The sequence below is a fragment of the Chiloscyllium punctatum genome, chromosome 6 (genome assembly GCF_047496795.1).
Source record: "Chiloscyllium punctatum isolate Juve2018m chromosome 6, sChiPun1.3, whole genome shotgun sequence".
In the NCBI taxonomy this organism is placed as follows: Eukaryota; Metazoa; Chordata; class Chondrichthyes; order Orectolobiformes; family Hemiscylliidae; genus Chiloscyllium; species Chiloscyllium punctatum.
The window spans coordinates 75,444,004-75,459,681 of NC_092744.1; the positions used below are offsets into that span (position 1 = coordinate 75,444,004).

The 15,678-nt window shown below is 42.2% G+C and overlaps 1 protein-coding gene across 1 annotated transcript in view; it reads left to right on the forward strand.

The window, feature by feature from the left end:
- inpp5d (inositol polyphosphate-5-phosphatase D) overlaps positions 1 to 15,678 on the forward strand; it is a 112,108-nt gene that overhangs the window by 75,659 nt on the left and 20,771 nt on the right. The window contains exons 19-25 of the mRNA XM_072572947.1: positions 1,665 to 1,754; positions 2,065 to 2,178; positions 3,120 to 3,199; positions 7,035 to 7,122; positions 9,212 to 9,355; positions 11,357 to 11,453; positions 13,488 to 13,607. Of these exons, the coding sequence (XP_072429048.1) occupies positions 1,665 to 1,754; positions 2,065 to 2,178; positions 3,120 to 3,199; positions 7,035 to 7,122; positions 9,212 to 9,355; positions 11,357 to 11,453; positions 13,488 to 13,607 (733 nt within the window). The remainder of the gene's footprint in view (positions 1 to 1,664; positions 1,755 to 2,064; positions 2,179 to 3,119; positions 3,200 to 7,034; positions 7,123 to 9,211; positions 9,356 to 11,356; positions 11,454 to 13,487; positions 13,608 to 15,678) is intronic.

Genomic DNA, 15,678 nt, shown 5'->3' on the forward strand with positions numbered 1-15,678 from the left:
ACATCCCTCTAAATGTTTCTTATTGATGTACTTAGCCAAATGTCTTTTAAATGTTGTAATTGTACCCGCATCCATCACTTCCTCTGGAAGTTCATTCTGTGTATAAACTTTGTCCCTCGTGTCTTTTTAAATCTTCTCTTACTTTAAAAATATACCCCCAGTCCTGAAATCCCCCACCCATCTTGACTAATCAGAATCCCCACTCGAGAACCAATCAGCACTCACATGCAGTATAAATTGTTGTTCTCTTTTGTAATTTGGTTCCCTTGCATCTATTCCTGAGAAACATGAGATGATAAACTTCAACAGCATGTCTCTCTTTGTTTCAACAATACCCAGATTCTGCTCTTACTGAGTAACTATTGGAGAGGATGTTTCCTAACCTTCAGAAGAGTGCCCCCTACTGCATCAAAGAGAGATAACTAAACTTCGAGAGATGTTAATAGATTCAGTGAATAGACAATCATGTGTGGTCTTCACTCCTCAGATCCCAACAACGCTGCCTCTCCTGGCACAATCAATTTTATCAGGTGTGAAGCCAAGCTGAAAACTAAATCCAAGACTAGGTTCTTCATTGAATTCTACTCCAGCTGCTTAGAAAGCAAGGTTGTGTGGACATTCATCTTGGAGTTTTATAGGATAGAACAGAGTACTTTGTAAATGGTGAAAAGCTAGGATCACTTCTGAAGAGACTTTAAGTTTCCAAGTACATTGTTGAAATTTCACAAGCACAAAAAATAATCAAGAAAAGGCAAATGGAATGTTGGCTTTTAATTAGAGGACTAGAATACAATGAATAGAATTTACGTTCTAGCTCTATAAAGTCTTGGTTAGATCACACTTGGAACACTGTGAGCAGTTATGAGCACCATCCTTCCGGGGGGATATTTTGTACTTGTTTAGACTTCAGTGTAGATTTGCCAAGATAATGCCTGGACTCCGAGGGTTACATTAGAAGGAGAACATCTACAGGTTAGGGGTGTATGCCCTGGAATTTAGAATGTCTAGAGATGATTTGTTTGAATTATTAAGATATTGGCTAAATGAATGGGCCAGATGAAGAGGAACCATTTCTGCTGGCCAGTGAATCTAAGAACAGGAGGCTCTAATCTAACTATCAGATCTAAACCTTTCAGAATTGAAGTTATGAAATCCATCTTCACGTGCAAATGGCGACAGGAGTGCGATGCTATCTTAAGTGTTAATTTTAACTCTAAGATTTTTGTTATCCAAGGATAATTAGGGTTTAAGGACCAATGTGGGTAAATAGAGTTAGGTCACAGATCAGCATGATCTCAATGAATGGCAGACTAAGCTCTAAAGTTAAGTTGCTTTCTCCCGTTTCTGTCGGTATGATCATCTGCCACTTCCTACCCTGTCAACCCATGACCTCGATCAGTGGCGAGTTAATTTTTAATCAAAGACAGTTTTTTGTTGTAACTCATCTATATTGACTCAATTTTGGATTTACATTGACTCACACTAACTTGATATCAGACCTTTACAGAAAGAAGGGGGAGCTTTCATATAGTTAGATTTCGAAAGTGACAGAGTGATACCAAAAGCTCTATCATATGTCTTGAGGCAAGGCATTAAGTAGCAATATTTTGTGTGTGTTGTGCAGTTAACAGTGACAGATGTTTAACAGTTGTTTTTAATTGCAGGTTGCACCACAGACATCGTCACCAGCGACCATTCACCGGTATTTGCAACTTTTGAGGTGGGAGTTTCAACACAGTTTGTGTCAAAGACTGGTCAGTAGCCATGAATTCTTCTCCTATGCTCTTTTTACACTCTTAGGGGAAGGTATGGGCTTTCAATCAATTAAGAGAACCCTGTGGTTTGTATCTCTCAGTTAAGTCCCTGAACAGTTTGATATGAGCTCCCCCTGCAGAGCTGTGAGCAATATACAGTGTGTCTTAAGTGACCACAAACCCAGCAGAGATCTTAATAGGAGCCTTGTTTGCCAGAACTTTTCTCTCTGTGTAGAGCTCTAATCAGAAATAAAATGATGGGAGTCATTCGTAACTGAGACTGTGCTAACCCATTGTCTTCACTCCTCAGATCCCAACAACGCTGCCTCTCCTGGCACAATCAATTTTATCAGGTGTGAAGCCAAGCTGAAAACTAAATCCAAGACTAGGTTCTTCATTGAATTCTACTCCAGCTGCTTAGAAAGTAAGGATGTCGTTTTGTCATTGTTCTCAGCCAAACCAACCCCCCCACTCCATCCTCCCTGCCCCCCACCGTGTATGTTCATTGCTTTATATCACATTGTCGCAATTCCTACGTGTGTGGTTGAGTCATTTCAAGAGACTTTTCTAATGGCACAAAATTAAATTCCTCAATTGCAAATAAATGTGCAAATTCTTCAGTCTTTCTCTCTCTCTCTCTCTCTCCTCATCTGTCTGTCGGTCTGCTGATCTCCCTGTTTATTTGTCCTCATTGTCAGATTGCCTCCCTGACTCTTAGTTTCTGTCCTGTCAGATAGCTCCAGTTGATGAGCTAACACTGGTGCATGTGTAATGGGATGAATGGCCTCCTCCTGGCTATAATCAGTTGATTCCAATCAATGGAATCTGCCAACCAGCAGCAGTGTAGCCTGGTTAAAGTCATAAAGGTGTACAGCACAGAAACAGACCCTTTGGTCCAACATGTCCATACCAATCAGGTATTCTCAATTAAGCTGCTCCCATTTGCCAGCACTTGGCCCGTATCCCTATAAACCCTTTCTATTCATGTACCCATCGAGATGCCTTTTAATTGTTGTAATTGTACCAGCCTCCACCACTTACTCTGACAGCTTATTCCATACTTTTCATACTCGCGTCATCCTTTATGTGATAAAGTTGCCCCTTAGGTCCCTTTTAAATCTTTCCCCTCTCACCCTAAACCTATCCCTTCTAGTTCTAGACTTCCCAGCCCAGGGAAAAGACCTTGTCTATTCACCCTATCTGTGCCCCTCATGTTTTTATAAACCTCTATAAGGTCACCCCTCAGCCTCCAACACTCCAGGGAAAACATACCCAGCCTACTGAAGTTATTGAAGATTCTTATTGTTTGCCTACACTTAGCTCCGCATTGAGTAGGGATCTACAGTAACCTTGTGTTCCCTCTAGATCTCGTGAAAAGTGCTGAAGGTGAGAACCAGGAGTCAAGAGATGAGAATCTGACGGTTGTGTGGAGCACTCTCCCTGAGGTAATCAAAACTTGTTCTCTAATTTCTCATTGTCATTAGGTGAGTTTAGGATTGCAGATTCCAGATGCTGGTCAGAACAGTTGTAATAATTATGGACTATAATTCTACATTGTGTTTTAGAAAGAAGTTAACCCTTACCCTGCTGAATGAAAAGGAACTCTGTATAGTAATAGCGAATAACCATACCCTGCTCATAACCAGCTCAATACCAATCTAAAGTCTTCACCAATAAATGCTATGAATAAATCTCTTAGTTTGTTCTCACTTTGATGAATGGGGTACGATTTCACTGAAATTACAGAGAGGGGCAGTGGTTATACCCAAAACCTGACACAAGCAGGGAACAAACAGGAAACAGCACATCACCTGGAAAATTTGAGCATTCAAAAACCATTTGCAGAAATCCACAAAAGGAACTCATGAAGATTGAGGACCATGTTGTTAAATATCAAGTGACATGAATGGATGTAACGTTAAAGAATTGAACAAAATGGAAGCAAATGGACATTAGTCAAGTTGTCAGAGGAAGTCATGAACTAACAATCAATTAAAGCAAGATGTATCCCTCAGCCAAGTATCTTTACAGTGTGACATAGACCTTGCAGAGCTACTTCGAGATAGTCATTCCAGTGTGTCTCATGCGACCATGAACCCAGTGAATAGTGATTTATTTTGGGAGCTCCCCTGTCCTCATGCTAAGTAATTAAGAGACATGAGCATCAATTAAACTGTTTCAAAATTGCTAATGATACCAAAATAAGGACAGAGGAAATTATTACCAAGAGCTTGGGAGTCTGCAGGAGGAGCAAGAAGAGGCTACAACTGTGTGAGTAGGTGGCAGAAAAAAATTTAATTAAGAGAAAAGTGGATCATAAACTTTTTTGAAAAGACAATGAGACATGACCTAAATGGTAACATTTTCAATGGAACATGGAATCTCGAATGTGGGGCCCATCTCCACACCAACCCTCCAAAGATCATCCCACTCAGACCCTCTCTATCCCTTGTATCCCACTTTTCCCATGTCTAATCCATGTAGCCTACACATCCCTGAACATTACAGGGCAATGTAGCATGGCCAGTCCACCTAATTTGCACATCTTTGAATTGTGGGAGGAAACCAACGCAGACATAGGGAGAATGTGCAAACTCCACACAGTCAAATGAACCCAGGACCTGGCACTGTGAGGCAGCAGTGCTAACCACTCAGCCACCATGCCACTCCAAGGAGCATTACTTAGATTACTTAGTGTGGAAACAAGCCCTTCGGCCCAACAAGTCCATACCGACCCTCCAAAGAGCAACCCACCCAGACCCATTCCCCTACATTTACCCCTTCACCTAACACTACGGGCAATTTAGCATAGCCAATTCACCTAACCTGCACATCCTTGGACTGTGGGAGGAAACCAGAGCACCCAGAGGAAACCCACGCAGACACTGGGAGAATGTGCAAACTCAACACAGACAGTTGCCTGGGGTGGGAATTGAACCTGGGTCTCTGGCACTGTGAGGCAGCAGTGCTAACCACCATGCCGCCCATTCATAGGAGCAGAGAGACCTAAAAATACACTACTTAAATCATGAGATGTAAATACATTGACCTGTGTTTGATTTCTTGTGTTCGGAGATTATACCCCTTTATTTCTGAAGATATGAGAAATTTAATATATTGTAAATTGGACTGAAAAAAAGACGAGCAGTTTAAAAACTCAAATCCACCTCAAGGTGAAGGTGAGAGAACCAATGAACTGCTGTTGGGTTGGGGGTTGAAATGCTCAAAAAGAGCTTATCAAATCCCATCATAATCTTCAGAAAATATTAACAAATACAAAGTATTGCGTATTGATGCCTGGGTGTCATAGACCGAATACTTCCAGCCCCCATGAAAGAACATATTGGAGGTACATGCTGGATTCTGTATTACAAGGGAAGGCTCCAAGAGCTTTCAGCTGACCACTTTAAGGAAAGAACCCGCTGTCTGTGTCCGTCTCTCTCTGTCTCTCTCTCTCTCTCTCTGTACCTTTTCATGTGTCAGGATTAGCAGTTAAGAAATTAGCACTTTCATTAATGGTTCTCCCTTGCTTACATTAAAAATAGGTAACTATACTTTAACTGGAAAATTACATAGCCTTGTGCTAAAAAGAATTTAAATCTTTTTGTGACCAATCAAGCAGGTTGAGGGGAACCAGCTCAGCCTTTCTTATCCGATCACAACAAAAACATTGAATTTACAGATGTGTCTGACATTGGATAAAATAACATTGGATAAAATAATTGGATAAAATTTGAGTGCCCTATTCCAAATAGGATACTAGAGCTATGTAAAATAGTGCAACTTTGTTTCAGTAAGATGATGACAGGGGATGGGAGGATAACACTCAAGAAACTCGAGTTTTCTTATCAGACTGTGGAAGTACAGTATATTTTGAAGTGTGTGAATATTGAAAGATTGATTCCACTGGATAATGAATCAACAGCAAGGAGATAAACTTGGGAAGAGTCCCTAGAAGGGTCAAGGGTGGGGGAGGAAAGGAGTGTTGCTCTTGGAAGAGGTTGTCCACACTGCCCCGCCGAAGCGCAACCCACCCATACCCCTACATCTACCCCTTACCTAATACTACAGGCAATTTAGCATGGCCAATTCACCTGACCTGCACATCTTTGGACTGTGGGAGGAAACCGGAGCACCCGGTGGAAACCAACGCAGACACGGGGAGAATGTGCAAACTCCACAAAGAGGAGGCGGGAATTGAACCCGGGTCTCTGGCGCTGTGAGGCAGCAGTGCTAACCACTGTGCCACCGTGCCGCCCACGAAGAATATGTTAAGAATATGAGTCTAATGAAGATGAGTAAATCAGTGTTTAAGGAGAATTAGATTAATGCTTAGAAAGTAAAAATATTATAGAATTTAAGAAAGTAAGTAATAGGTGCATGAGTCGACCATTTGGGCTCCTCAAGTCTGCTTTGCTATTCAATATGATTGTGGCTGATCCTCTTCTGATCTTTGACTCCATTTTCACCCACCCCCATATCCCTCAAGGATCAGAAGTCTGTCTAGGCCTTGAATGTACACAGTGATGGTGCATCCGAGGTAGGGAATCCCTAAGATTCAAAATCCCAAGTGAAGGAAGTTCATCCCATCTTCTCGTGAATGATTGACCGCTAAACCTGAAGCTGAGGCCCCTGTGTTCTGTTCTCCCGGCCCTGGGAAAGCAACGTCTCAGCATCTACCTGACAAACCTCTTCAGAAGGAGCAGGAAAATCCTGCTCCTCGGATGCTGCCTGACCTGCTGTGCTTTTCCAGCACCACTCTAATCCAGACTCTGGTTTCCAGCATCTGCAGTCCTTGTTTTTACCTAAACCTCTTCAGAATCTTTTCTGTTGTAGTGAGACAGTACAATTAAATTAGTTTGTAAACTGTAGCTCTGAGGAATGGCATGCCGCAACAAAATGATGATAGCTGAATGGCCTTGTGGTGTCTGAGTCTTCTCAATGTTTGAGATAGTGACTACACTTTGAAAGTGAGCTTGGTCTGGAACATTAGACTCCAGACTTCAGGCTTGGCCTCCTTAACAGTATAATTTTGACCGGAACTGCAGTCAGCATACCACAAATGATCTAATAGTTCATTGTTGTGAGGTACCAGAGGACAGCTTGTGTCCCAGAATCCATGCTCAGCAGGAATCCATCCAATCGAAAGTGTGTAGCAAACGTGTGTAAATGATTGAGTGACATACTTTACTGGAGCATTCAGTGCCACTCATCTTCAGAGTCTGGTCTCTTATCTGTTGTAACTCACTATCTTTCTCTTTGCCCCCACCCCCATGACAGTTGATACCCATAATCTCTGATCCAGAGTATTTACTGGACCAACACATCCTCATTTGCATCAAATCCACTGACAGCTACGAGTCCTATGGTGAGTATGAGTACGTATGTAGACATGGCTATGTAGATAGACCATATGCAGAGAAAGTTTAGGGCGCTGCCAACTGTAGTTTCTTCTCCAAGAATAGCATGTGGAGACTAGAGGTGTAAGCTAGAAAAATGCTATATGCTAAAGTCTCCCTGTTATAGGAAGGGAGAGGGTTAAGCTGGAGAGGGTTCAGAAGAGATTTACCAGGATGTTGCCAGGAATGAAGGGTTTGAGTTATAACAAGAGGCTGGGACCTTTTTCACTGGAGCATAGGACATTGTGAAGTGACCTTAGAGAGATTTCTAAAATAATGAGAGGTATAGATAAGGTGAATAATAAGTGTCTTTTCTGTATGATGGGGGATTTCAAGACTACTTTTAAGGTCAGAGGAGAAAGATTTTAAAAAGACATGGGGGCACGTTTTTTACACAGAGTAGTTCGTGTATGGAATGAACTTCCAGAGGAAGCGGTGGATGCAGGTACAGTTACAACATTTAAAAGACATTTGGGTAAGTACATAAATAGGAAAGGTTTGGAGGGACTTTGGCCAAGCACAAACAGGTTGGATTAGTTTAGTTTGAGATGATGAATGGCATGGATTTGTTGGACTGAAGGTTGAAGATTGTGGTGCTGGAAAAGCACAGTTGGTCAGGCAGCATCCAAGGAGCAGGTGAATCAACATTTCAGGCACAAGCCCCTGACGAAGGGCTTATGCTCGAAATGTCAACTCTCCTGCTCCTCAGATGCTGCCTGATTGGCTGTGCTTTTCCAATGCCATACTCTTCAACTCTGATATTCAGCATCGGCAGTGCTCACTTGCTCCCTGATTGGACCAAAGGATCTGTTTCTGTGCTGTGGCCCTATGACTCTGTGGCAAGTGAGCCCATCAAAGCACCCTCCTCTATTTCTTTAAGTCTGTCATTGAAAACCATCCCTCTAGGACATCAGCTATCCATTGAGACCTTTGAGAAGGAGGTGATGGCCTTTCTTCTTGAGCTGCTGCAGTTCATGGGCTGTTGTTTGATAGGACCTTCCACAATCTTGATCCAGGGATGTTGGAAGCTGTATGAGTCTTAATGGACATGATGCAATGAAGTAGTGATTGACTGTTCAGCTGAATAAGACTTCATTGAGCTGCAAGCAAGTGTAAGACTCCTCCCACCACGTCAGCCAGATGCTCTGTGTCCTTCCCTCTATTCCAACACTCTGTAGAGGAAACCCAGTTAGTCCCATTCACAAATATACCCCATAACTCGATAAATTTATCTATTTCAAGTGTTCAACTGTAGATTGTTGGAACTCTGATTATCTCCACTTGCAGCAGCCTCATAGCAGTGAATTCTAATGCATAACCATCCACTATGTTCTGAAGGTCTGTGCTCAGTGGTGGCTTCATGATGTGTACCTGTGGTCAGGGCAATGCTGTTCAGTAAAGCAAACGCTCATTTTCACCAGGCAGTGGAGTGAATGCCTGAGGACTCTGATGGGTTCCTCTGTGTGGGTTGAGTCATGGGTAGGAACATACTCACTGAGCCTTGGTTCCTGGCGGGAATGGGTAGCCCCGGACTTGGGCAGAATGTGTGAATTCACTTTGTTTTAAGACTTCGGCACTGAGGTGGGGAACCAGAGGAGAGAAGAGAAGTGTTTCATGCAGCAATTTGTTGTCACCTAGAATGCAATGCCTGAAAGGATGATGAAGATAGATTCAACCTTTCAAAGGACAGTTAGATACATGTTTGCGAATGAACATTTATGGGGCTATGGGGGAACAGCAGTGGAGTTGCTTGTTTGGATCACTTTTTATGAAGGCTGGCACTAGTGCAATGGGCTGAAAGGTCATCTTCATTACTACTACTGAACAGCTGTAAACGGGAATAATTTTTTCTATTAACGTGGTTGGTACATACTGTCCAGTTCTTATAGATTCACGACATGATGCAGATCACGAAGAAACTATTGAGCCCCTTGTACCCGTTTCAGCTCTTTGGCAGAACTAGGTACCTTGATACAATCCCCCCTCCCTTTTCCCAAATCTTTCACCTTGTTGTATCTTGTTCAACTCTGAGAACCTGCCTGTGTTTCCTTGCCCCAGGTGAAGGCTGCATCGCCCTGCAAGCCAACTCAAATGAGATAACATTCAATATTCCACTGGAACACCGTGGCGAGGAGACTGGGACTTTCAGTGGCTCGTATAAACTGATCATTTCCGAGCGAAAACAACGGGAGAAGACTTACGGTAATTTTCAGCTCTTTCTATTGATGAATTCGGACCTTGTGTTTCATTGCGATGCAGCAGGCCAGAATAATGTTGCAAATTTTGAATCAATTGGGTATGTATATGTCAACAGTCTGATTGTGAAGAAGAGTGGCTGATAACTGGTGAAAGATTAGGATATGTGTAGGAGCTATCGTTCCATGAAGAGTTTTGTGGTACGGTGGTAGTGTCTTTTCCTCAGGGTTCAGCTTGTACCTGCCAGTGAGATGGAGCTGAACAGTTTGATAAAAATAATTATATGGAGTAGTTTGCATCTGAGAGGTGGCAGAGCAAAGTAGAAGAATCTAGAATCCTTACAGTACAGAAACAGGCCATTTGGCCCAACAGGTCCACGCCGACCCTCCAAAGAGTAACCAACCAAGACTCATTCCCCTACCCCATTACTCTACATTTTCCCTGACTAACGCACCTAACCTACAGATCTCTGCAAACTGTGGGCCAGTTAGCATGGCCAATTCACCTAACCTGCACGTCTTTGGACTGTGGGAGGAAACCCACGCAGACACGGGGAGAATGTACAAACTCCACACAGTGCCTGTGGCTGAAATCAAATGCAGGCCTTGGGCGCTATGAGGCAGCAGCACTAACTACTGAGCCATCATGCCACCCTACTCCTTTAAAACCTTCCCCTGAGGCTAAGCTCTTGCTGACTCATTTGAATATTCCTCCTTTAGTCCATACTCCATTTTAGTCTGCCCATTCCTGATGTGTTAATATCCTAAGATGTTTGGCCACATTAAAATCACTACATAAATGCACGTTGTTGTCACAGCAGAGCCCTGACTCTGTGCCCACCATTTAGTTACACTCCAGAAGGAGTCTCTTAATAATCAACTGAAGCAGGAGCTCTGAAAAAGAAATTGAGGGGCTCTGTATGAATTGATAGCACTGAGTCCAGCTCCTGCTGCTATCACACTGACATCTGTTAATCTGCATAACCTAAAGATTTTTTTTTCAGTACTGCCCACTTTTACCCATTAAGCCACCAGAATACTCCAAAGGTGAGGTTTTAACAAGCACGCCCCAGCAATGAAGTGACTGATCTCACTGTAGGTTTCAAAGCAAATTGCCCACAAAGATCTAATATGGATTTCACCATTCTGCGTGTTAATTCTGGCTCCCTGGTTTCCAGCAACAGAGCTTTCAGGCCAAGCAGCCAATCACATTGAAGAATTCTCACAGAGAGAAAATCAGAATGTAAAGTCAGAGGGGAAGATAAGGTTTGGGATGAACAAATGGTTGTAGAATCTGAAATATCAAAAACATTTTAAATAAAGGAACTTCATTAATAACATAAGGAATTTTGTTATCAACATTTAGCAATTTGATATTCCAAACATATATACAAAAGATTGGGTTGGGATAACTGGCCGGCATGGATGAGTTGGACCGAAGAGTCTGTTTCCATGCTGTACATCTCTATGACTCTATGATTCTAAATACAATATGCATAGTAGAAATATAGACAATACTTTTAGGGCCAGATAGGCTGTTATATTAGATTCATAACACTCTATTTAAAATCTGGTTACATCTCATTCAGTAGTGCATACATTTTTTGAGGGTTTTTGCACAGAGACTAAATATGGAAAATCATTTGAATTTGCATGATTTCAAAAGGTTTCCTCTGAGCATATCAACAGCGCACCCTATGGACAGATGGCAAATAACATTTAACTGTGGGATGTGTCTATCAGTTTCACAGCGATGTTGTCAGCAAGCTGACAGTTTCATGGTCATTTCAATTGCAACATACAGGCCAATGTGATAGTCATAGTCATAGAGATGTACAGCATGGAAACAGACCCTTTGGTCCAACTTGTCTGTTGGGAATAGATTTAATTGTGTTTGATTTTCGTTAATAAGTTTAACATTACTTTCTATAACAAACTCCTTCTGTCAAAGTGGCGACGTTCTCGCCTGCTCGGTGGGTATTCTATTGAATGTGCTTCTTAATTGTAGATTTTATCCAGTTGGAAAAAGATGAAATGATTTCAGTTAAGCAAAGCAAAGCAAACACTCATTCAGAGTTTCCGAAAACCTGGGACCGGCCAGGAAGGTAAGAGCCAATGCTCCTGCTTTGTGGTCGGGAATTGGGGCATCCTATGATTGAGGTCGGAATGAGTAGGATTTGGGATATTCTGGCATCGGACTTGGATCTGAGGTACAGTTTGGACATTTGTGCCTGGAGTTGGTTTCCTTGCCATCCAGGTCCTTGTTCTTTCAGTGCCATGGGGTCACAATATTCTACTGGGTTGAGACATCACAAACAAGCAACCATTGTGTGCAATCAGAAATGATTGGGAGAAAGATGGGAGAGTTCGTGTAATTCCATCATGACCTTAATAAACACAAAGGTTTCAGATGTGTTTCCTAGCATTTTGCCCTGAGTTCAGTGCATTTGAAAGAGGACAGTTTAGGGGGATTATCCTGGTTGGCCTAAACTATTTTTTGTTAAACTCCATAGGTTCTATCCAATTTTATTTGATCCAACCTATCCACTCCTCTTCTACCAAAACTGAAAGGTTTCATTTTATTTATTGAGCTGCAGATAGATTTTGTGCAGAGGTTTCATAGTTCCCTTTGATGAAAACCATGAAGGGTGCTCTCAGTTTATAAGTGAGAACGTCTGCCCACATCAAACATTTCCTCTTCCTTTCAACCTTAACACACAAGTTATATGCAGAGCGAGCAAGTAACCCCTTATCTTTGTACTGCTGACGTGGTCTTGCTCACTTTGCAAACTGCATTCTTATCCAATCAGACTTCCAAAGCACCCTTTCCATCCAGATTGCATAATAGACGAAGATAACAATGGGTAATGGGAATAAACAAAGACAGTACTTATCCCTACTTCCACCTCCCTTCTCTCCTTCCTTTCTCTCTCTCTCTCTCTCTCTCTCACTCTATCTATCCTATGTATTTTTCTCTACTCTGTTTCCCATTTCTGTTTTGTTTAAATCTCTGACAATGCGCTAGGGAAAGAGAGAGCCCACTACTCTGCACGTACCACAGCCCAGTTATTTTACAGTTGTTGGAGCAGTAGCTGCAGAGAATGATTCTGAGGACACCGATATCAGCCCACACATCTTGTGAGCAATGAGAAAAGATATTTAGCCTTTAGCTGGCCCATCAGCTTATTTTTCCGATCTGATTAAACACAATTCTGTTTCCTGCTGGGGCAAGTAACAACTTCTTTGCCAATAAGAATTGCAGGCTTTGTGCTGTCTAACAATCTGTTAGATAACCAAAGACCTCAAGCCCTCAGTGAGAAGAGTAGACGCTGCAGTTTCTGTATCTTTACGTTATCAACTTATCAGCGTTTTCACCAAAGACGGGTAGGCCGAAGGGCCTGATCCTGTGCTGTACTGTTCAATGCTCTTTGTAACTCCCTAGCAACAGCTACACTCAAACACTCTATGTGTAGAACTGGCATGACACTTGTGGAGTTCACCAATATTGCTTCAGCTTCCTGTTTTTTTTTTCAATGTTGGTGGTAACTCATGAATTTAATCCTGATTTTTGCTTCTTTTATAGTGACTCAGTGGTTAGCACAGCTGCATCACAGCACCAGGGATTCGGGTTTGATTCCAGTCTCGGGTGACTGTCAGTGTGGAATTTGCACATTCTCCCAGTATCTGCGTAGATTTCCTCCCAAAGTCCAAATACGCGCAGGTTAGGTGGATTGGCCATGCTAAATTGCTGATAGTGCCCAGGGTTGTGCAGGCTGGATAGATTAGCCATGGGATAGGATAAGGTGTTTGGTCTGGGTAGGTTGCTTTTGGGAGGGTTGGTGTGGACTCGATGGGCCGAATGGTATGCTCCCATACAGCAGGGATTCTATGATTCGAATTAATTGAATTTAAATTTCCCAGTTGTTCTTATGGAATTTGAACTTCTGTCTTCTGAGCATTTATCCAGGTCTCTGACCAAGTTAGGAGGAACAGCTGAATCATCCTTAGAGCGATAGGATTTTCATCCCAAATACTGGGGAAGGCACTCTAATCCAGGAAAGGTTGGTCTCAAAGGATGTTCCAAGCTTAATCTGTATGAACTATGAAGTGACATCTGTTCATTCTCCTTTGCACCTCAGGGTGACCCAGAAAACGTCAGCACAACTCTTGGCTGAGGAAGCAGCTGCCAAGGTCCGAGATCGAGTGCCGCTACCAAGTGTCCCAGACACTACTTCCAAAGACAATAGCAAGCCCTCAAGGTACTTACATTGAGAACTGGTTGAAGCAGACAAGGCCCTAACTGTCATGGGTCTTTCACCTTTGAACCCTGGGTTAGAATCAAATCCAAACCAACAGGATGAAAGGCCTGACACTTCCGAGGGCATCACAGTTTTGTATCCTTACATGACCAAACTGTCATCGGTGTGACTACAGCCCTGCCCTAGCCAGGCATGCTGTGAGCAGAACAATGTATCTTACCTTCCAATAACCTCACGGGCTAACTCAGGTCATTGTTCCGTTTATGTGCAAACCCAACCTAAGGGGTCGGCCAATACTGATCAGGTTCAAACAAAAACACAAGCTGAGACGGTCCCGAAGGAGTTTACATAAAATTATTAATGATAGACCAATAATGTGAGAAGTCCAGGAAATTGAGGTCGAGAATTGCCTTGTGCTGCTCTCACTGCAACTTTGTAACTTTGTCAGACATGAGGCAGGGATCTGCTCTCTGGCAATATTAGGCTTCTGGGACGGAGTTCTATTTTGGGTTTAGTACAAATTTAGTTAGAGCTACTGCCTTCCTAAAATCAAAGAATCAATCTGCACATGGGTAGTGAAGACCCAGTGATTTGGGAGTGAGTGGGCCAAGATTTCAGACACAGGATTTTTAGGCACCCGCACAAGCCATTCATTTTTTTTTTAACCACTTAGTCTTTTTGTTTCTGGTTGATTTTATTAATTCCAGTATCTGTGTTGTATATTGATTTCTAGTTAATGATGTTCTGCACTTATTTATATAGTTTTACTTAATATTGTTTCAAATAGATCACGGGTCTGAATTCAAATTCTATTCCTTTAAGTTAATGTTTTTATATGTATTTATATCTATATCTTAGCCTCACAGAGCCTTTCAATTGACTCATTTGGTTACACATACTGCTTTATTTATATTTGTTTGTTTATTAGATTTGTTTCTACTGCATATTTACAATTGTACATTACTTTAGCATTACTCTGAACCTTTGCTCTGTTCCATTGACTTTTGAAATGTCTATAATTTTTCAGAGGCTTTCTTTATATTTCTGTGTTGGTATGCTGTGATGTGTGTTACATTCATGTCTGAGAATCTTTGCTCTCTGTCACTGAATATTGAGTAATTTAATGGAGAAAAGAACAGAACTATGATCAGACCATAAGATCATAAGACGTAGGCGCAGAAATTAAGCCCATCGGGTCTGCTCCACTATTCAGTCATGGCTGATGAGTTTCTGAACCCCATTCTCCAATTTTCTCCCTGTAGCCCTTGATCCCCTTGATACTCAAGAACCTATCTATCTCAGTCTTAAATATATTCAATGACCTGACCTCCACAGCCTTCTGTGACAATGATTTTCATGGATTCCCCACTCTCTGGCTGGAGAAGTTTCTCTTTATCTCCATTCTAAAAGGTCTTCCATTTACTCTGAGGCTATGCCCCCGGGCTCTAGTCTGTCCTACCAATGGAAACATCTCCCAAAATCCACTCTGTCCAGGCCATTCAGTATTCTGTAAGTTTCAATGAGATCCCTCCTCAACCTTCTAAACTGTATCAAGTATAGATCCAGAGTCCTCAAATGTTCTGGATTAGAGTGGTGCTGGAAAAGCACAGCAGTTCAGGCAGCATCTGAGGAGCAGGAAAATCAACGTTTCGGGCAAAAGCCCTTCATCAGGAATACAGCCTCAAATGTTCCTCATATGTTAAGCTTTTCATTCTTGGGACCATTCTTATGAACATCCTCTGAACACGCTCCAGAGCCAGGGCATCCTCCCTGAGATATGGGGTCCAAAACTATGCATAATACTCCAAATGTGGTCTGGCCAGAGCCTTATAGAGCCTCGGAAGTACATCCCTGCTTTTATATTCAAGTCCTCTCAAAATAAATGCCAATATTGCATTTGCCTTCATAGCTACTGACTCAACCTGCAAGTTTATCTTGAGAGAATCCTGGACTAGAACTCCCAAGTCTCTCACAAGATATAAGATAATCATTAATAAATCCAATAGGGAGTTCAGGAGAAATGTTTTACCCAGACCCTAGTTACAGTGTCAAGTTCAGATTCACAAAGGAT